The 22,832-nt window shown below is 48.5% G+C and overlaps 1 protein-coding gene across 1 annotated transcript; it reads left to right on the plus strand.

Moving 5' to 3' along the window:
* Positions 1-913: 913 nt before the first annotated feature.
* Positions 914-17,725, plus strand: kcnk10a (potassium channel, subfamily K, member 10a). The gene is made up of 7 exons (XM_028953650.1): positions 914-1,366; positions 2,438-2,823; positions 11,037-11,154; positions 12,250-12,410; positions 13,072-13,264; positions 14,996-15,138; positions 15,817-17,725. The coding sequence occupies exons 1-7, from the start codon at positions 1,312-1,314 to the stop codon at positions 16,474-16,476; spliced, it is 1,716 nt and encodes a 571-aa protein (XP_028809483.1). The 5' UTR covers positions 914-1,311; the 3' UTR covers positions 16,477-17,725.
* Positions 17,726-22,832: the final 5,107 nt, after the last annotated feature.

The following is a 22,832-nucleotide window of genomic DNA, read 5'->3' on the forward strand; positions in this document are numbered from 1 at the left end:
TCCTAACAGACAAATTTGAACACCTCCGGTCAATCCATAAAGACGTGGTTTGACGACCATTAGAATTGGTTCATTTATGACTTGTGGACATTCACATTTATGGCATTTACCAGACGGCCTTATCCAGAACAGACAAAAGACAGAAAGGGAAGTGAAAGTATAGTTATAGTTGTTATGATGCAAGCACACGGTGACACAATTAAATGTGTCCTCTGCTTTGAACCATCACCCTTGGTGAGCAGTGGGCGGCCATGACAGGCGCCCGGGGAGCAGTGTGTGGGGACGGTGTGTCGCTCAGTGGCACCTCAGCGGCACCTTGGCGGTTTGGGATTCCAACCGGCCACCTTCCGATTACGGGGCCACTTCTTAACCTGCTAGGCCACCACTGCCCATGTTTGTACACTGAGGACCACAGGCGATCCCACCGGGTCAGAGGTTCACCGGCCGGAGAGCTGGGCTGCAAATTGGTGCTCTTCATCGTGGCCACAAGGACCTCAAGTCCCACCGCATCCCACCGCAGGTGCTCTAAAGGGCGCTCCACACGCCACTCGATCACGTAGGCCGTTTCGTGACAAGTTTACACTGCGCTTGGGTCCTTTCTCGTCCACGGCTCGTCTTTTGCAAACACTTTTATTCACATTGGTTAACGAAGTTGAAGTCATTACGGTGCGATAACTACTGCATTATGGGATATGTGTCCTTTTTCAACCATTATATTTCCAATTGCAGAATTTGAAGCGAGCAGTTATTGAGTCAAACATACACACACTATATATATATATAAAACAACATGAATTGGGTCCTTATCGATTTTCCGTGACTTTGGATAACGGGCTCCGCAGCTGGATCTCGGCCAGCCGTCCAGATGTTTCCCCCACACTGGAGAAGGTTCTTCTGGGGTGTTAAACCGCACCTGTTGAGCCCCGCGGAGCAGCAGCACACCCCCACGACTCGCGCCTCCGGTCCACCCTCGCCGACCCCACGGCGCGAGTTTGGTGATGTAATGTGGTGAGCGTGGGAACCGCCACGGTCGAGGGGAGGGGTGGGCTTTTTGCCGCAGGAACCGCTCTCCGCCAGAGATCACGCGGTGCAGCCGACGACCTGATGGAGGACCGCACGGAGCTGCGTCGCGGCGCGCCGGAGAGGAAGAACCCGACGATGGTGCGGCCGGCGGTGGGTGACGATGATGATGGTGTCGCGCCGCGCTGCGTCTGAAGCTCTCCGCCCCGCGCCACGATGTAACGTTTCGGCAGAACACGGACGCGCGCTTATCTGCTTCGCACCTCGTCGCAACGAGATCCAGCCGAGACGATGAAATTTCCCACGGAGAACCCGCGGAAGCCGGGGAACCCCGACCCCACACCAGGTATGTTCTTACTGTCGTCGCTACCGTCATTATTCACGCACACGGGCTCCACTCCACGGAGCACTTGCCGAAAAGTCCCCAGCAGCATCCTCAGCATCCTCAGCACCATCAGCATCAGCATCACATCTCTCCGCGCTGCAGCCCCCACTCCCCCCCGCTCACGGTCCCTCATTCACCATCAACGGGTCCGAACGGGACCACGACGGGACCCGGCCGGGCGTGTCTCGGTTTCCGTGACAGAGCTGCAGTGGCGCATTGTGTGTGGACACATTACCTCATCGCCAGGAGACCCTGCCCAGCACCGCCTGGTAGTCTGTGAAGCACACGCGGTGATGGGCTGCTGCCGCAGGGTTCTGTGGAGACTGACCTTCTTGAAGCCTACACCAGCGAGACCGGGTCCCACTCCGGGCCGGTTCCGCTGGCGTGGGCTGATGAAGGACAGGTCGTGCCCTGTTGTGTCGTGCTCACCGGAGGGGTGAGGTTGTGGTGCGCACCTCCAACACATACCTGGAGGTTAAGCACGTTCCTCTACTCCGTATATATATTTACATATATATAGTTTTATTTAAACATATATATATATATTTACATATATATAGTTTTATTTAAATATATATATATATATATTTACATATATATAGTTTTATTTTCCTCTTCTATGTCAAGAGGTCCAAAGTCGCTGTCCTCCCGCTGGAGAACTCTGTGGCGTTCCCACGGCCAGACCACAGGAAAGCCAGACCCCGGGCAGCTCCGCCCTGAACTTTAATGGCTTTCCACAAAAGCCCACAGACGTCATTAGATCCCCCCCCCCCCCCCCTCCCCCCGCCAGAAGCGCGTGCACCGCAGCCGAGTAATCGAAAGTGCTGGACGGGGCTCCATTACCGTAGAAAAGTGCTGTGAGTACCGCTGGAGGTGCCAAGGATGAGGGGCGTTAGACATGTTTACACACGCGCGGCAATTCCCATCAGCTTGGCGGCGTCTCCACGCTTTCTCCGAGTTGTGCTTTCGTCTTTTTCCACGCCTGCCGGAGTACGGACGGTACGTTGTCTTTCTCCGCTTCTGTTTCCGTAGCGGACGTGCAGCCCAGCCTGGTCCCTCCCAAAAAGGTGCAGCCGGGGATGCTGCAGTCCAGCCTGGTCCAGGCCAGCGTGGCCACCATGCAGAACCCGATGGGCTGCTCCCTGCCCCGGCTCTCCGTCTCCCTGCGGCCCTCCAGCGTGGTGGCCAGCATGGAGGCGGTGGCCGACGGCTCGGCCACGTTCACGGTGATGAAGTGGAAGACGGTGCTGGCGGTCTTCGTGGTGGTGGTCCTGTACCTCGTGGCCGGGGGACTCGGCTTCCAGGCGCTGGAGCAGCCCTTCGAGAGCACCCAGAAGGACACCATCACCATGGAGAAGGCAGCCTTCCTGCAGAAGCACCCATGTGTCACCTCAGAAGACCTGGAGGCCCTCATCAAGGTAAGCCTGCCTGCCCACCGCCCCCCTCTGGTGCCCCTTGTGGGCTCTCAGGTCTGCTGTAACGCTAGAGGGGCATCGATCGGCGAAATCCAAGCCCCCCCCTCCCTGCGCTCGTACAATACACCCGGGCCAGACAAAAATAGGAGCAGTCTGAGCGTCTGGCGGGCGTGCTCAGATTGCCCGTAATTGATAAATGGAGCCCGCGCGTGCAGATGAAACCGGGCGGCCCACCGGGACCGGCGTGAGACCCCCCCCCCAGGGGTCGAGGCTGGTGGCCTCCTTCTCACCGGGACCGGCGTGAGACCCCCCCCCCAGGGGTCGAGGCTGGTGGCCTCCTTCTCACCGGGACCGGCGTGAGACCTCCCCCCAGGGGTCGAGGCTAGTGGCCTCCTTCTCACCGGGAGACCTCCCCCAGGGGTCGAGGCTAGTGGCCTCCTTCTCACCAGGACCGGCGTGAGACCCCCCCCCCAGGGGTCGAGGCTGGTGGCCTCCTTCTCACCGGGACCGGCGTGAGACCCCCCCCCCAGGGGTCGAGGCTGGTGGCCTCCTTCTCACCGGGACCGGCGTGAGACCTCCCCCCAGGGGTCGAGGGCTAGTGGCCTCCTTCTCACCGGGAGACCTCCCCCAGGGGTCGAGGCTAGTGGCCTCCTTCTCACCGGGACCGGCGTGAGACCCCCCCCCCCAGGGGTCGAGGCTAGTGGCCTCCTTCTCACCGGGAGACCTCCCCCAGGGGTCGAGGCTGGCGGCCTCCTTCTCACCGGGAGACCTCCCCCCAGGGGTCGAGGCTGGCGGCCTCCTTCTCACCGGGAGACCTCCCCCCAGGGGTCGAGGCTAGTGGCCTCCTTCTCACCGGGAGACCTCCCCCAGGGGTCGAGGCTAGTGGCCTCCTTCTCACCGGGACCGGCGTGAGACCCCCCCCCCAGGGGTCGAGGCTAGTGGCCTCCTTCTCACCGGGAGACCTCCCCCAGGTGTCGAGGCTGGCGGCCTCCTTCTCACCGGGAGACCTCCCCCCAGGGGTCGAGGCTGGCGGCCTCCTTCTCACCGGGAGACCTCCCCCCAGGGGTCGAGGCTGGCGGCCTCCTTCTCACCGGGAGACCTCCCCCCAGGGGTCGAGGCTGGCGGCCTCCTTCTCACCGGGAGACCTCCCCCCAGGGGCCGAGGCTGGCGGCCTCCTTCTCACCGGGAGACCTCCCCCCAGGGGTCGGGGCTGGCGGCCTCCTTCTCACCGGGAGACCTCCCCCCAGGGGTCGAGGCTGGCGGCCTCCTTCTCACCGGGAGACCTCCCCCAGGGGTCGAGGCTAGTGGCCTCCTTCTCACCGGGACCGGCGTGAGACCCCCCCCCCAGGGGTCGAGGCTAGTGGCCTCCTTCTCACCGGGACCGGCGTGAGACCCCCCCCCCCAGGGGTCGAGGCTAGTGGCCTCCTTCTCACCGGGAGACCTCCCCCAGGGGTCGAGGCTGGCGGCCTCCTTCTCACCGGGACCGGCGTGAGACCCCCCCCCCAGGGGTCGAGGCTAGTGGCCTCCTTCTCACCGGGAGACCTCCCCCAGGGGTCGAGGCTGGCGGCCTCCTTCTCACCGGGAGACCTCCCCCCAGGGGTCGAGGCTGGCGGCCTCCTTCTCACCGGGAGACCTCCCCCCAGGGGTCGAGGCTGGCGGCCTCCTTCTCACCGGGAGACCTCCCCCCAGGGGTCGAGGCTGGCGGCCTCCTTCTCACCGGGACGCTCGCCGACTCGCTGGCCACTCTGCTCTAAGGAGGTGAGTGTGTTATGCAACGCGCCCCTGAGACGCTCCTCCACCGGCCAGCGTGGAGAAGGACGGGGCAAAATGAATTAGCCGCTGACCAGCCGCTTCACCCCCCACGTCTGAACGTTCACCTCGGCTTCATGCCGCGTTATTATTTAACGTTCCGGAAATACCAACCCAACACTTTATAACACTTTACTGGGCTTTGTCATGTGACGGCGGCCTGGAAGGGGAGCTCGAGGCTCTCTGTAAATTGACCTCTGACCTCGCGGCTACAAAACGCAGCGAAGCGCACAGGCCGGCCGACACGTGGCCGCGCCCTTTTCATTACGAAAACACTCCACGTTCCACACGTGGACGGACCGGAGAGCGCAGCCAATTATATCTCTGAACAGCGCGCCACGTCCTGCCAGTAAATAACCGACTGTAAAGGGAATGAGGGGCTCTTGAATGGAAGGGAATTACTTCCCGGTCGCAGCGTAAGAAAGCCAATAGAAGAACGTTAATCAGTCGGCTCGAGTTTGATAAGCGGCTCGCTTTGTTTTCGCAGAAGAGACGATTCATGAAAAAACCGTCCTGCCGCTAGATAACAGTAAAGCACATGACAGCACACCAAGTCATGATATAGGGGGAAGAAAGGAGCGTTCACATTATACGATCACGCGTCACGGTCCGAGCGTTCCCTGGTATTCCGGGCCGGGAATTCCGCGGGTTTCCTGATCGCCTTGACTGCTCCCACCAGTAATTATTATATAAATGTCCCTTGGATGTTTCTAGTCGGAGTGCCATCGTTGTCGTTCCCTGTCATGTGGCTCGTTCGGAATTCTCTTCTTTATAATTAAATCCCTGTGTGTTCCACAGTCATGTGAATGTGTCCCGTGGCATCATGTGAACTTGAATGGATAACAACAACTATTTTTTTACCAACCAGTGGCTGTTTAAAAGTGAATTAAATGCAATTATGCATAATAAACATGTGGGATATAAATCTCATTGTGAATGTGATTCCATTGGTGAATATTCTCAATATGCTGGTATCCTGTTCTCAGGTATCATAGTTTGAAAACAAAAGGAACGTGAAGCTAAAGTGAGTGTGAAATACAGCACAGCACAGCGCAGGGTGCACACAACAAGATGTGTCCTCCCTTAGTGAGCAGTGGGCAGCCATGACAGGCGCCCGGGGAGCAGTGTGTGGGGACGGTACTCTGCTCAGTGTCACCTTGGTGGTTTGGTAGTGACATACCACGGGTGGTAGTAGCCTAGTGGGTAACACACTCGCCTATGAACCAGAAGACCCAGGTTCAAACCCCACGTACTACCATTGTGTCCCTGAGCCAGACACTGAACCCTGAGTGTCTCCAGGGGGACTGTCCCTGTCACTACTGATTGTAAGTCACTCTGGATAAGGGCGTATGATAAATGCTGTTAATGTAAATGTAAAATAACAAAATGCGTCCTCTGCATTTAGTCCATCACCTTTAGTGAGCAGTGGGCAGCCATGAAAAGCGCTCAAAGGGACCTCGGTGGCACCTTGGTAGTTCAGGATTTGAACCATCAACCCTTACCTGCTCAGCCACCACTACCCAATTTCAGACTATTTGAATTATATTATTATTATTTTACGTGTAAGAAACAATAAAATCCAGAACAAATGACATAAATAGCCTCTATGACTAAACTCTTTTCAACGCTATGAGCTTAAGTGCATCTGTGATTTTGCTCCAGTGAATAATTCCATAAATGTTATAGCCCTCACGCAGAGCAGCAGTGATTGCCCACGCTATTTAAGCAAAAGGCAGGACAAATTAAGATGTGAGAGCATCTGTTGCTCAATCAATTATTTATCAAGGTTCTCCGCCGGGACATGAAGGAATGAGCTCGTAATGACTGCTTTAGGGATGAGGCTGGGGAAAAAAATAAAAAATTTGACCACGATTATCCTTAAAACCGAGCCCACCAAACCACACACACCCTTCTCATAACAGTGTTAACGTGTTTTTGATTAAGTGGTCTTTCGGTTTTTGCCTCTTTGCACCGTAAGGTGTGAGGTCTTGTAACTTTGCAGTACTTGTTGATCGACGATATAGATGTAGACCACAAAGCACCGATGCACATCGCTCTAGACAATAGCGCCTGCTAAATGCTGTTAACATAATTAAATAAGCTTAATTAAAAAAAATGATCTGTAATATTCATGGATAAAAGGAGTGACAGCATGTGACTTGCCCGTGACAGCCGCCCCTTGCCGTGGAGCTCGGTAACGGGTCGCTAATCGCTTTTTATACTATGGCCGCACCTCGGTTCGGCGGGGAAAAGGCGCCCCGCTCGACGTGATGCAGCGAGGTCACCTCTGCCTCTTGTTGTAACTCATCGCTTTGATGCCCGGCCAGCTTGAGGCTAATGAGCGTGCCGCTCGCTCAGGTGGCGAGGTGAGGCGATGCAGAGAGACCGATAGCGGGGCAGAGCGAGGTGCCGCACTGCGTGGCTCGTGACCAGAGTTGCCCCAGCGTGGCGCTTTTCCTAATTACCCAGGCCGCGAGCCATGGCTCCGAGATGCTCGCCGCACTGCACACCTTCCGCGGCGTAGTGGCGGCCGGCTCTCCTCTCTGGCAACGCTGCCATGTAACTGCGCGCCGGAGGCTTCGATTGAACTGCGTTGAGTGGGAAATTAGATGTAAACCCCCCCCCCCACCCTGCAGTATCCCCTGCTGGACTGCAAGTCAGCAAGCCTGCTGAGCTCCAGCACGTAGCCATGGAAGAAATTCCTGGAAGGATATAACATCAGTCAAGCGTATGTTCTCGGTGAGGTATTTCATCACTTTCACAAGGCCTGCATCATTACAATAAACCCCGTGTAGCATGGACAGCGCTACAATCTGCCAGAGATGGGTTCTGGGAGGTGGTTGGAAGAGGGTCAACGATGGCATCCATCGATGACAGGGCAGGGCACACATTTATATCAGTTCACGTCCATACAGCCTGACAGTGTTGGCAATGTATTTAGAATTCCTTTTCTATTTGAAGGAAAGTGTGGCATTTCAATGCTACCCCCCCCGTCCTCCGTAGTTAGGCAGGTAATCTAAATGTTAATTTGTTTCCAAGAAGAGGGCACACATATAGTTGTCTGCACAATTTCTATTCATATTATGTATGTATGAATATATGTGTGAACATAAGTGTAAAAAGGTACTAACCAGCCACCCAGCCCTTTCCGGTTGAATTGTTATCATTAAAAAATACCTAGACCGGGAAAAATAACCTAGACAAAGAAAATGTGTTGAATGTATTTGTCCAGACATATGCTGATGTCTGATACTCGTCTAGAATTCTGATCTTCAAGATCCTGATCTTCACATTAAGCTCTATCACCTTAGGGCTTTCAGTGTTTGGAGGGAAGATGAAAGCCATAAGGACGATTGACAGCTCTCACACGCTTTAATTCCTCATTTTGGATGGTTGTAGATGCTTCCTGCCAAAACGTCACAAGCACAGGAGTAACATAGCATCAGAACCTTTCCTCTGTTCTATATACTCATACGACACCTTCTCTTCTGCGGTCATCTTGTCACCATTCAGTCGTGAATTCAGTTAATTCAAGTATTCCAGTGGATTAATGTGAGGTTATTGAATTTACCCTTTTATACTGTGCATGAACACATGTGAAGTTATGTACTTAACAAAAAGTGGAGCCCTGGACTCCACAGTCACCGGACCTGAACCCATCGAGAGAATGCCAGGAGTGTGCAAAGCAGTAATCAGAGCAAAGAAACTACAATATAAAACATGTTTTCAGTTATTTCACCTTTTTTTGTTAAGTCCATAACTCCACGTGTTCATTCATAGTTTTGATGCCTTCAGAGAATCTACCAACGTAAATTGTCATGAAAGTAAAGAAAACACATTGAATGAGAAGGTGTGTCCAAATTTTTGGCCCGTACTGTATATATAGTTTAACTTAATTTATTTTTTGTATTTTTGTACTGATTCTGTGACAAACAAAATTCTGGACTCAATTCTGGAATCTGGACTCAAAAGCTTCACAAACGGCACCTTGAGATTAGATTAGAACTTGCTCTTGTCTTGCCTACAGTCATACATCACTGTCTCAGTCTTTCTTTTTGACCTTCGTGGCCTGATTTGCCATTTTTCTTCCTCCCAGGGAGTGTTGTGTCTGGTTCACAGTTCCTTATGTCTGTGGTGGCAACTGAGAGGACAGTCGCTTGACCGACTTCAGCCCTTGCTCAGCAAGAGACATTCACGGTTGCTCAGGCAGCATGTCCAAAGGCAAGGCAGTGTTAGTTACGCTTGTCACATTCCTCCATATGTATGCTTGAAAAAGATCAGAGGGAAGATGCTGTTAGTGTGCGCAAACGTCACAAAGGGGACAAGAAAAATCCATCAGGCGCTCTGAATTGCCTCTTGCTATCAGCACCGACCAGCACCAGTTGCTCTTATCTACCGACCAGTCAGGATTTTATTTACATTTATGACCATATCCAGAGGGACTTACAATAAGTGCTTACAGGGACAGTAACCCTGGAGCAAATGTCTTGCTCAGGGACACAATCACTGGGCAGTAAGTGGGGTTTGAACCTGGGTCTTCTGGCAGGTGCTCCTCCAGGACTAGGGTTGGGAAACACTGCACTAGGCTACTACCACCATTAGTAGAATGCTGGTCCCCAAGGAGTAAACATCTCAGATTTTGTAATGCGGCAGTTTAACCCATTGTGAGAGTAACAGGCACTCTCTGGCCAGACATGAGATTCAGCATAACCCTAACACGGAAAAAAAAACTTTTACCACTGCGTTTCAACAGAATATAATATGCTACATTAACTGAAAAGTGTAAATGCAGTGCCATGACAACCCTGGCGTAAAACTGTCCAACTTCTGTCCAGCGCTCATCATACAGCTGGACTCATGAATTGAGGGTTCGGAGTGATGGATCCTCGCCGTTTGCCCTTGTTTATTTGCCCTTTAGCAGCCCACACACCCAACCACTCACACCTGCGCCATGTCCTGTCGCTCGGCACACCGCACCTCCATCTGCTCGTGCCACCCTGCCGGGCAGACTGGCGCAGAGTTGCCGACACGAGCCTGGCAATTGCCTCACCCGCCTGTTGGAAGCCACTCGGAGTTATGACGATGATTTATCTTGGTGACGTGTCATTAATATGCTTCGGGTTATGAATAAGCTCGCTCAATAAGGCATTCGCAAATACAGTTTTAGATGTGCTGAGCATTAAATGTTCCCTATCATGGAAATTTTACTTTCTGAGTTCCCCTAGCCTGTCTATGGTGCTGCAGTGGCTAGAAATGGCGAAATGCATACAATGTGCTTTGGCCATTCTGCTTTGCTGTTCAGTAAAGCAGCAGCTCAGATGGTCAGACCTGGAATTTTGTCCCCTTATGACATCATAATAGGAAAGGTTACCTCCCGTTTCTCGTGCTTTTTCCGCCCAGAGAATTTTTACACCCCTTCCCTAAAACATTATCTCCACCAACCATCGATGCAGTTGCTTGTTGATTGGATGGAAAAAATTTACTTCCTGTCTGGGCCAAACATTGTGGTTGTTTCTATATGGAGTCGGGCGAAAGTGAACTTGTAGTTAAAGATGCAAAAAATACAAATTTGTATCAGCACCAAAAAGCATAAAATGTCCCATTTACATCCAGCAGATCCTATACTATTATATGTAGTACATCTTTCTTAAAATGTACCTGTTTTTGAAAAAATTCTTATTGATTTATTTCATTTTATTAAGCTGCAGTATTGAAAAAATAACATTTGCAGTGGTGTAAAGATTTACTAATTATTAATCTTATGTCATTTTTTTTATTTGAAAGGCAACCAAGTGCCATCATATCATGATATTAATTTTAGTAGAAGCAAGTAGTAGTAGACCCTCACAGTGTCTGCCGAGAAAACCTCTACTCCTTGGAGAGATGTAGTTGACAACCTCAATGAAGAGTCTTAAATTTAATGAAAGTGACCTTAAAAACAGGCTTAGAAATGTCTTAAATTTGGCTTCGTTAATCCTGCAGAAACCTCAAATTCTGCACCAAGGTTGATTTTTGGAAAGAGACTACAGATATAGCATTAGGGGACCACTAAGACCAATATAAAAGCAAAACATGACAGGGAACAAAATACTCAATTTTCTGTACAAATGTTTGTACTTAGTCAGTTTTATACACTTTTAGGGCTGTATTTAAATGGTGTTAGCCATTAACCATCAGTGAGAGCATTATGTCTTCATTTGAACGTGGTAAAAAGTCTTCGCAAACCGTGCTAACACATTTTTATAAAGTGGTTAGACGTGTCACATTGTCACTCAAGTTCTGAAAGTAATAAAATGGACGCTGATGAAGCCATGCTTAACAGCATTGTTTAATGAACAACTTTTGCTTGTTTAATAACATATATGCCATTCTAATGCGACTCGAATTTTGGTTTCCCTTTCTTCTAGCACTCCATAGATGCTGCCAACACTGGAGTCAGTCCCATTGGTGAAACATCATATAACTACAGCCACTGGGATTTGGGCAGTGCCTTCTTCTTTGCTGGAACTGTGATCACGACCATAGGTAACCTGGAAAATATCACTGTCAGTGGCATTAGAAAGTAGTTGCTTTTGTCATCGTGATACACAGCAGCCACAGCTACAGGTTCACTTTCTCTCCTGCTCGGCCACCACTTCTCCATTTTAAAGCCAACCTGGTTATACAAAATTGCATCATGAAATCACTATGATGATGAAATGTTGTAGTCCTGGTTAAATAACTACATACACACGATATTGACATTAAACTGTGCATTGCACAAAAATTAAGGTATTCAGCCGCGTGTTTTAATTTGTTTCGTTTGAGACTTGCTCAAGTCTGGATGCATTTGTGAGGCTTCTTTCACGACAATAACCCAACCACAGGCTTCATATTAGATATAGCCAGACAGGGTGACCACTGAGTATCAGATCAGGCTCCTCTGATGAAAAAGAAACCTGGGTTGAACACGCAACCCTGTAAGCATCATTGGACACGTCCACAGTCGGCATGTATAATGATTGCAAGCATTAGCCCACATTATCCCTGCAATTATATCCTTGAGCAGATTCATTTCCCACACAGTGTTTGTATCTGTGTCATAGCTAAAATGAAACACTGATATAATTAAATAAAATGTGACAGCTCAGTCCCCTGAAATGACTAACGCTACTAATACCTGCTGTCTGGGAGGCTCTTTTACACAGACATTGCAGTCGATTTGATCAACTTTCTTCAGCCCCAGTTCACTTATGATCAGTGTATTGATTATGAGGTAACACAATCATTCAGCCCCCAGTGTCCAGGATAGGTTGTGGTGATAGATGATTAAAAAAATCCTCCGACTGCCAATGGGAAGATGGCCAGAGTCCATATCGAATTGGACGTGATGCCCAGCAAGTGATGGACACAGCTAGAGACAGGATTAGAACAGAACAACTAGTTTTCACATCCTGATCGACTTGGGAGACATTATTGCCCGCCTGACATGTGGATTTGGAAAAGCTCGATTTGGCCCCTTTAGGGCACTATGAATCAACATGAAGTGATTCATAGGACTTTGCAGGCTCTTGATGTTCTACCAGAATGTACCCTTTGTATGTCTGTGCAGAGACCCACCTTGTTCCTTTCACTTGGCAGGTTATGGCAACATCGCTCCAAGCACTGAAGGCGGAAAGATATTCTGTATCTTGTATGCAATTTTTGGCATTCCCCTGTTCGGGTTCCTTCTGGCTGGCGTGGGCGATCAGCTTGGGACCATATTTGTGAAGAGCATCGCGAAAGTGGAGAAAGTGTTCAGGGTGAGTGGAATCTCGCCAATAAGCATTAACTGTCTATCATTAGCCAGCCTTAACTGGGCAACCACGCGTTCACCCATACCTTTGTAGCTTGATCACTGGACATTGCAGGCTAGGGTTCTATCTTTTTTTTCCCGCTAACTTTAACTTTAACTTTACTCCACCCATGCTAATTTTGCTTGTTGTTCAGCGTCATGCCTATTATTAAGTGCCAATGAAAAGCGTTACTTTCATGGCATGATTCATCCACAACAGAAGAGTGATTGATTTCCAACGAATATGGAATGGATTGATGGTGTCCATCTGGTACTTGCTAAAAAAAAAATGCACATCTGTGCCGTGATGGCAGCATCACACTGTGCTCTGATTGGCTAAGCAGCAGGCGCCTGAAAAGAGAAAAACAAATACTAGCGCCAGAGTCCCAGTCACGCATATCTTAGGACACACGGTCACAGCATCGCAGCTCATTTGAGCCGCTCGTAGTGCTCAGACGCTCCTCGGGTGGCCACTCGGCTAACCAGCACATGCCACCTTAGTGTCAACAACTTTCGGCCAAAAGCTTCTGAGGTGGTCCCTGTAGGCGGGCTCTGGAAATGAGGATGGCTTCATCACCATGGCCACTTTATCTCAAGCTGTGCTTCTCTCCTCTTAAATTCCCCACCAGAGCAAACACAACCAGATCAGCCAGACCAAGATCCGAGTGGCCTCCACCCTGCTCTTCATCCTGGCAGGGTGCATCCTCTTCGTCACCATCCCTGCAGTCATCTTCAAGCACATAGAGGGTTGGACGGCTCTCGAGGCCATCTACTTTGTCGTGATAACACTGACCACTGTTGGGATCGGCGATTATGTTGCAGGTACAGTGCACACTCTACAATTCATTAATACGTGACACATCTATACGGTACAGGCCAAAATTTTGGACACACATGTGTTTTCTTTACTTTCATGACCATTTACATTGTTAGATTCTCACTGAAGGCATCAACACTATGAATGAACACATGTGGAGTTATGTACTTAACTAAAAAAAAGGTGAAACATGTTTTATATTCTAGTTTCTTTGCTCTGATTGCTGCTTTGCACACTCTTGGCATTCTCTCGATGATCTTCAAGAGGTCGTCACCTGAAATGCTTTTCCAACAGTCTTGAAGGAGTTCCCAGAGGTGTTTAGCACTTGTTGGCCCATTTGTCTTCACTCTGTGGTCCAGCTCACCCCAAACCATCTGGATTGGGTTCTGGTGACTGTGGAGGTCAGGTCTCCACTTTTTGTTAAGTACATAACTCCACATGTGTTCATAGTTTTGATGCCTTTAGTGAGAATCTCCCAATGTAAATGGTCATGAAAATAAAGAAAACACATTGAATGAGAAGGTGTGTCCAAACTTTTGGCCTGTACTGTATAATATATTGACTACAATACCACACAATCACCTCATATCACCACCAAGAAATAAATGTGGTTGTAATTGTAATTTGTGACAGTTGTGACAATAAAGATAAAATAAAAAAAAAACCCAACATACTGAGAAACTCATCTAATTGTCAGGATTGCCTGCAGCTGGGCTCCACACCGGAATCCAATCCTGACGCCCCATAAATGCCGGAAGTTTCAGCCCGTTCGGGGTCGCTGGCATTTTCGTGAACTTCAGTTGGTAACACTGTTTGAAATTTGAGTTCTGGCAATCGCCACACGCCTACGGGTTAGTTTTAGTTTGTCTGTATTTAAGTTAAATCGTTTTCGGCCACCGCGCCCGTCTTTATTTGTGTTTATTGTTTATTTAATAATATAAACCCCTTCCCAGAATGTCAGACCTCTGCGCTTCCTTCCCCCGTAAGTCCGTAGTCGTGACACTAATATAACCCTAAGTTATAATTCCTAAGTAACGTCATTCAGCAGCAGCTTGGCGTTTGGCAGCTCCATTACGATAATAATGATGGAATTAAGACCAGAGTTGTTCAGGTTCGAGCCTTAATGCACTTTAAGACTATTACATATTTGGTAAAAAAAAGACAGGAATGTTTGGAATTGTGGGTAATTTAACCAATGTAAACATGATGTCAGCATGATTTAATGTTATGCAGTCTTCTGTTTCAATATAGTGCCACCAGGAGTCGTTGGTTGAAGTAGTTAGTGCCAACTGTCATTGGAGTTTGTAGAAAACAGCATTTGCATTTCACCAGCTGATGCTAATCTGTCATTCGCCAATTACATGTTGGAGATTTAAAGAATGGATTTGCCTGAATGCCTTTTGTGTCATTATTATTAAAATATGCCACAGGCAGTTTTCTGTCTTTTTTTTTTTTGTTATTTAGTGCATTCATGGTGACTGTGCAGAATAAAAATAATTGGCTATTATTTGCCGTTTAATAGACAGTGCATTGCTGTACTGTAGGTCTCTGCGGATTTTTTTTCCTCCCCTGACTGATAGCATTTTTGACGCATGAGTGCTTGTACGAGAAAATGAGTTTTTCCTCACTGGAGAGAGATACATGAGCCGCGAGGTACCACAGGATGTACCACTAATGTACGTTTCTTAGATCGGTGAGCGTGGGACTGAAACGAGACTGTTACTCTTGTGTCGCAGGAGGAGATCGGAAGATAGATTATCGCAAATGGTACAAGCCCCTGGTCTGGTTCTGGATTCTAGTGGGTCTGGCATATTTCGCTGCGGTTCTGAGCATGATAGGAGACTGGCTGCGCGTCTTGTCCAAGAAGACGAAGGAAGAGGTAGGAAAATGACCCCAGTTGTGGTTAGAACCTAAAAATAGATGCACAAATTTAGCATAAAACAAAATAAAAAACCAGGACAGTATCAAATGCAATAATACAAATACATGCAAGTCAGTTTAATTAGATACTATAGCAGTGAAATCATACATTATTTAGCAGTGTGCATCGTCATTTCCAGATAAACTTATCTATACAACTAAATACAACAAAGATTATCATAGAATGGTAAAAATGCTACTAGTGTAGGGCAGTGTGGCCAGGCGGGTAAGGAAGTGGTCCAAGGATCCACTGAGGTGCCACTGAGCAAAGCACCGTCCCCACACACTGCTCCCCGGACGCCTGTCACGGCTACACACTGCTCACCAAGGGTGATGGGTTAAAAGCAGAGGACACATTTCTCTCTGTGCACTAAGTGCTGTGCTGTGTCACATGTGACGACTAATCACTTTCACTAGTGCATTGAAGAAAGGTTTCTGATTTCCAGAGCTATCTGCCATAATCACCAACACGTTTCATGTACGTAACATGAACATTTATGAAGGCTTACTGATAAATAAATAACTATATTATAAAATAAGTTAACACACAGGAGAAAACAGTATCAGTATGGTTTGCTACATATGATTGTAATATATGTCACTTTCCAACTTCGTGATGAAATGATTTGCCCTCCAGGTCGGCGAGTTTAAGGCCCACGCAGCCGAGTGGAAAGCAAACGTGCGGGCGGAGTTCCGCGAGACGCGCCGCCGCCTGAGCGTGGAGGTGCACGACAAGCTGCAGCGAGCCGCCACCATCCGCAGCATGGAGCGCCGGCAGCTCGGCCTGGACCAGCGCGCCCACTCGCTGGACATGCTGTCTCCAGAGCGCCGGGCGGCCTTCAACAGCCTGGACGGCAACAACTTCAAGGCCTCGTCGCAGGAGAGCATCGACACCAAGCTCAACAACCTGCGCCTGAGGGCGGAGGTGGGGGACCGCCGCAGCGACCCGGCCCCGGCTTCCTCCGAAGACAACATCTTCAACCGCCTGGGCTCCGTCACCAAACTAGCCAAGCGCAGCAAGACCAAGGAGCTCAAGAAGAACATCCTGGATGACGCCCGCAAAGCCTACGACGCGTACGGGAGCAGCAACTCCACCATGAACGAGGAGAAGAAGGAGGCTGAGGAAGAAGAGGAGGAAGAGGAGGTGGAGAAGGAGTTCAACACGAGCCTGACAAACCTGCCCCTCTTCGTCGAGAGTCCGAAGCCCCAGAATGGCTTCATATCTGTGGAGACCAAAGAGAAGGAAAGCGCGAAGGACGTCAGCGACAAGGAGGTGCACTTGCAGATCGACCCTTGAGATCCTCAGAAAGAAGAAGAAAGTGTTGTAAAATGAAACCGAGCGTGCCTTAACCTTACGATGTCTCTTTACGGTGAGATTCCGAATCCTTACTTGTCTGTTTCTTAAACTATTCACTGTGCCCTGATAACTTGACAAGGAGAAACCCTAAAGGGACGTCATACGATGGAACAACGGGCGGAGCGGAGGGACAACATCTCACACAGAGCAAAGAAGATACTGTAGCAGACTGATCAGGTGTTCCTCTTTGACTTTGGACTGTGCCCTCCTTTCGCACCATTGTTGACCTCCGCGTCAGTACCGGCCCTTAATTTCAAAGGATTGCCTTCCTTCGGCACGCAGGACAAAGCTGCTACGAACGAGAACGTCTCATTCACCCGGTCCACCGCGGGGTAAAAACGAGTGTATGTGCACGGTCTCAGAGTGACACTGTTGTACCGAACATGCTACGATCTCAGGGCTTGTGGTCCTACTATGGTGTTACTGAACAAGATCCCGTGACAATGGAAGGGAAGCGAAGCCATAACGCAAGAGAAGATTTGAGCCGGGGTGGAACGGCGGGACCGCGAGAGGCTTTGGCAGGGCTCCTGAAGAGGAAACGTAATAGCTGTCACCTTTTACCCCGTCGTGTGCCGCCATCAACATCCGTCTAAACTGTACCCCTTTGTGACAGACTTTGCTTCTCCAAAACTCGTAACCTGTCTGGTGCTATCAGCCTGTCCGTGAACGTGTGAGTGTGACTACCCTCCTATATGTGCTACATGTGGTCTATTGTCTGGAGCTGGGATGTATTAAAAAAATGAAGGAAAAACAGACGAAACCCTCCGAGAGCCTTGTTCCCACCTCAGCCCCATTCCCCCGTCCTTCATGGTAAAGCTTTACAAAGTTCTTCGTATTTCTCTTGTTTGCGACAAATCGGGTGCAGCAATAGGCTATTGTGAATGCAACAAAGGACTAACTGTTTGTGACAAAAATACTGCAAAGCTAAAAAAAAACCAAAATGATAAATAAAAAAAAGCATAAAGTAAAAGACATGGAAGTTTAAAAAAAAAAGCATGCTATTGTGCAAATATATTATCATGGTATGGTATTGATTGTACGACTACATGCTTAGGCAGAGCAGCATTTTTAAATGTCCACGTTTATGCTCTTTGACGGGCTGCACATGCTCACTAAATGGCGTAACTTGTGCAACCATTACATTCAATGTAGTGAGTGCCTTTTGGAAATAAATATCACTTAACGAATGGCTGCTGAGTTTTTGAAGTGCTTGGAACAGACGGGCAATGTTCTCATGTGTCCTTTTCCATTATTAGATGCCATCGGTATTGGGTCGGTGTAGTCAACGACCTTCCTTTTTTTTTTTTTCTTCGGAAAGTCTTGCTCCACGTCCGCCTTTGAAAATGGCCACTCGATGTCCCTCTGAGACAGATCACATTCAGATGGGCTTCCTGGTGTTGGATCACATGGTCGTGTTGGCTTGAGGTGAAGCAAGCCTTCCTGCGAAAGCCGTCTCCTCTAACATGTAACGTTACACGGCTTTTTTTATAGAACAATGTCACCGTGACACGTACCCCACAGCTGCCCTGGGTGGAGATTAGGTGCTAATCCTTGGTTGTAGGTCAGGTTCACAGACGGGGTCCGAAAGGTTAATGGAGGGCACCTCGTGGTGAGCCGTGGTGCCAATGTCCGACAAACCATTCTCCCGTTTCCAGTCCCAGAACAACAAGTGGCAGCCCAATTTTTTCTTGCCGTACCAACAGATGTCATTACCGCTCAGCAGCAGTGACCTGCTGAGTGAAAGCAGTGAATTCGGGTGGAGTTCCCGAAAGCCGCGTGCCGCAGCAGATTTGCAGGGGGAGTTCGGACACGCAGATGATATTGATAAGAATTGACTCTGGTAATATTAAACCTTCCCTGAATAACAGTTCCCGGGGACTATCAGGCAAACTTGTCTCTTTGTGTTAGCATCACAATGGCCATTCACTTGGCTCATTTCCTCCCTGGATCTACACCATACGATCTTTATTGTGCTCTAAATCACTTTGACCTTTAGTGACCTTTAGACCCAAAACAATAAAACAACAGTAGCTTTCCTGCTCTGAAAATATTTATGTTCGTAATGATATTTTAGCCACTCGTTCTGAAGGTGTAGAGAAGATATTTGCATATCACTATGACAGCCATGGTGAGAGCTCAGTCTGCAGCATCCGCGTTGTTCCGACGCTAATCAACAGGTTCAGAGCCGTGAAGGTGCCGACTGCAGAGCCCCAGTGCTGCTTCTGACGGGAGCATCAAGCTGCCGGCTGTCACACAGAGGTGACTTCTCGCCCGGCTGCAGGAACCACACATGTGGCCTGCACGTGCCGCCAAGCGCCTCAGGTAAGCGAAGCGGCTGAGAAAGATGCTAATCGCTGACTGACACTGTGTTCTTGCACCTTCTTTTAGGCACACACACGCATAGAGCAGCCCACAGTTCACTGAGGGTGATGGGTTAAAGTGAAAGTCATACACTGCACAGTCTGTGGGGACAGTACCTTGATCAAGAGGACCTCAGTGGCAACTTGGCGGATCGAGATTTGAACTGGCAACCTTCTGATTACAGTGCCGCTTCCTTAACCGCTAGGCCACCACTGCCCCACCAGGCAACGTTTATTACATTTACGCTTATGACATTTATCAGAGGCTCTTATCCAGAGTGACTTACAATCAGTAGTTACAGGGACAGCCCCCCCCCAGAGACACTTTGGGTTAAGTGTCTTGCTCAGGGACACAATGGTAGTAAGTGGGATTTGAACCTGGGTCATAGGCGAGTGTGTTACCCACTAGGCTACTACCACCCTTCACACCATATATATTATATATGAAATTATATATATATAAATAAACGTAATGTCTGACATATAGCCTATGCGTTGAAACGTTTGTAAACCATTTGTACCTTCTGCTGTTACGAGGATAATAATGTGCAGTGTCCAGATTTAATGCGTTAACGAAGAGTTGACTGCTCCATTCCACTGACTACCTACCAAGATGGAGAACGATCTCTGGCTGCCGTTTGTTAGATTTATTGTTGGACAGATTTTTTTTCTGCACAGATTGGCTCGTTCCTTTGCCTTCTATTGATAGACTCAACAAACAGTTCACGAAGAGTCTCTTGTAGAAAGTCGTTGAGAAAGTGATGATCTCCTCCATCTGCAGCTGTATTGATGCTGTGGGTTGGAGTCTGACCTCCATGTGATCTGGCCTCTTCCTTTCAAGGCTATGATATTCTGAATAGAGCCCTTTCAAGTGAGTCCTGATCTGAATGTGTAGCTCTCTGTCTGATTTGTTGCATAGTTCTGTGAGAACCTTTTATCCTGCAGGCACCAGACAGAGTAGAGCAGTACGTCAGGTGATCACGTTTAAAGTAATACGATGTGATTGTGGCAGACATTGTGGTCTAGATCTGACCTTCCAGCTCTAAAATAAAAATTCCAGCAACCCCAGGAATCCGGGAAGGCTACTATAGAGCCTTAATCTGGCCTAAAATGTTAGGCCACACCCGACGTGATCCGTCCCAACTAGTACAGCTTTGGAAGCTCAGCATCCATTTTCGTTCCTCTCTCGCAATAATTAACGCATCACCTGATGATGATGGCCGAGAATTGCAAATAAAATTATTAACATTTTATTAAAACATGCGAAACACTTTTGCAAATAAACGAAACAAATTTACAAGCAGCGAATCATACAGAAAGAATAGGTACTATAGGCCGAAAGCTTGTGTGTGCTCATTTACTGCGTCTCCTCTGCACACACTACATTTTATGAAAATTAAGCCCAATCCCAACTCCGACCACGGTTGACAGCTCTAGGTTACTGCATGGCTAAGAAGCGGGACGGAGCTCGGAACTCCGGCGGCTGACAGCCGCACATGTTCCGCCCGTCGGGCCCAGAGTGGCAGCTGTTCTTTACTTAGATGCCGCACCTCCACCCATGGCCTGCTACAGGCCACCTTTATGACACGAGGCAAGCTGCTAAGAAACACTGTTGCACACACACACACACACACACACACACACACACACACTCAAAATGTCAAGACAAAGGCAGTGCCAAGCTGCAAGACCTTGAGACGGCCGAGCTGCAGCTAGGTGCGATGTGGGGTCCAACGTGGTTGCCATGGCAACCACTGTCTGAGAGATATCATGCAAAAAAAAAATTTCTTTCGCAGCCAATTGGCCAGGGACTGGGGTTTGTGCATGGAAACTCTCCTCTGCACACACACACACACACACACACACACACAGAAGCAACACATTTTTCAGAGTTCTAGTTTGAATCTGTTAATATATGCTGTAAGGTGTCGACCTTCCTCCTGAAAGCACATAATCTCTCTCTTTCGAGATGTAATTGGACGTTTTTTTATGTGTGAGGACAAAATGTACCTTCTCCCAGTTACCTAATCATTCCACAATCCTCATTACTTGCAATAAAAGGACTTCATTTGCACTTTGTATGCTTCTCTTGCCACCTTTATCACTGGTGTGCCAGTCTCCCTGGATATGGTGGGCTCATCTTAATCAAATTAAAACAAGAGCCTTGATGCTGACAAAATGTTCTCTCTGTTGGTAAAGTATCCGGTCGGGTCATTCCCCAGGCAGCGGTGCCACTGCTGCATGACAGAAGCATGATGTTGCCTAGCAGGAGAGCATTTGGTTCTTTTCACTGCCCAGATCGTTACTTAATAAAACCAAGGGGCCACGAGGCTAACATCCCATTCATCCCAGTAGCTTTAATCTTCTTAGACATTTCATTCCAGCAGCCGGATTAAATATTATAATTAGGTGTTCTGCACAATTTGTACAAACAAAACACGGTGGCAAAAATAGAACCCGTGTCATTTGTGTCATTGTTGTTCTTCAGGACAAGATGTGCTCCACTGTGGCGAGTCGTTGAGCCAGAGAAAGTGACTGGGCAAGACTTTCCAGCGGCGGTTCAAAGACGAACAACAGCATTGTGCAGGTGGAGATGTAGGAGGCGGAGGCCATGAAATGGCATGGGACGAATGATGCTGAGAACTAGGGAGATAAAACAGAGAAAGAAGGAGTGCATCCGCTTTTACGAGCTGAGAAGCTCGGTGACGGTGACATGAAATATTACCCCTTTTCCAAACTGCTTAGTGTAAAACATAATAGGCAAGAAACAAGAATTATATATTTTTTTCCCTGTGAGAACCTGATCCTGTTCATGTAGGTTAAAGAGAGATGGTGGAGGGAACACATTGAATCGTGGTTACAGAAATCCTGCGGCTAGGCATGCCACTATGCAGTCTTCGGCATTGTTTTGAGCAAATAAGACCAGAACACCATCTTAAACTAATCTAAACGAATGTGGAGAGAAGCATGACCACATCAATCTTTACTTTACTTTACTTTACTTTATTTGGCAGACGCTTTTATCCAAAGCGACTTACAATGGGAAGACACCAGCAATTCTCATTCGATTTCTATAGAATATCAAGTATACAAACTAAGAGCCCTGATAAGGCTTAGACTTGTCATTGAAGAGCATGCTCGGAGAGTGTTGGGTGACTCTCCGATCTGAAAATGACATTTTGGCCAAAGGTGTGTTGAAAGTTCAGATAACACAAGACTTGCTTGATACATAAACCAATTAAGCTATTAATTTTTCCCATAGGTTTCAAACTGGCTTGGTTTTCCCTTTTTGATTACATCTGATGACAGCTGTAGGACATTGGAAGATATAGAAATCATGCGTTGTGAAAGTATGGAAATATGAAATATGGCAAATGACCCAAAACCAAACCCAAAAATTCTGATTGCAGTTCACAGCAAATCGCTTCTTGTGATCAATCAGAATTTTTTTTTTTCATGGAGAACCTTTTCTTGACAGAGAAACACTTAGAGCAGGTAATTTCCGTCATTTACCAGACGCCCTTATCCGGAGCGACTTACGATCAGTAGTTACAGGGACAGTCGGTGAGATTTGAACCTGGGTCTTCTGGTTTGTTATCCACTAGGCTACTTCCTGCACCAGGTTCCACTGAAACTAAAGACATTCATCGCAATCGCTGACTCCAGGGAATTCCTTAATGACCCAATGACTGGAAACATCAATTCTGCCATCAGCCTTCAGCCCTCGGACCGCGACAGGTCACAGGTGGAGCAGCGCATGATGGGAGCTCTGCGGTGTTATAACTCCCAATAATGACCCTTCACACGTTGGATCAATGTCCGACCGAGTCGAGAAGGTGAAAGTGACTGTCATTGTGAAACAACACAAGGTGCACATAAAGAAATGTATGTGTCCCCTGCCTCCACCAGGGGGGACAGCGGTGGCCTGGCGGTTAA

The sequence above is a fragment of the Denticeps clupeoides genome, chromosome 14 (genome assembly GCF_900700375.1).
Source record: "Denticeps clupeoides chromosome 14, fDenClu1.1, whole genome shotgun sequence".
Classification (NCBI taxonomy): Eukaryota; Metazoa; Chordata; class Actinopteri; order Clupeiformes; family Denticipitidae; genus Denticeps; species Denticeps clupeoides.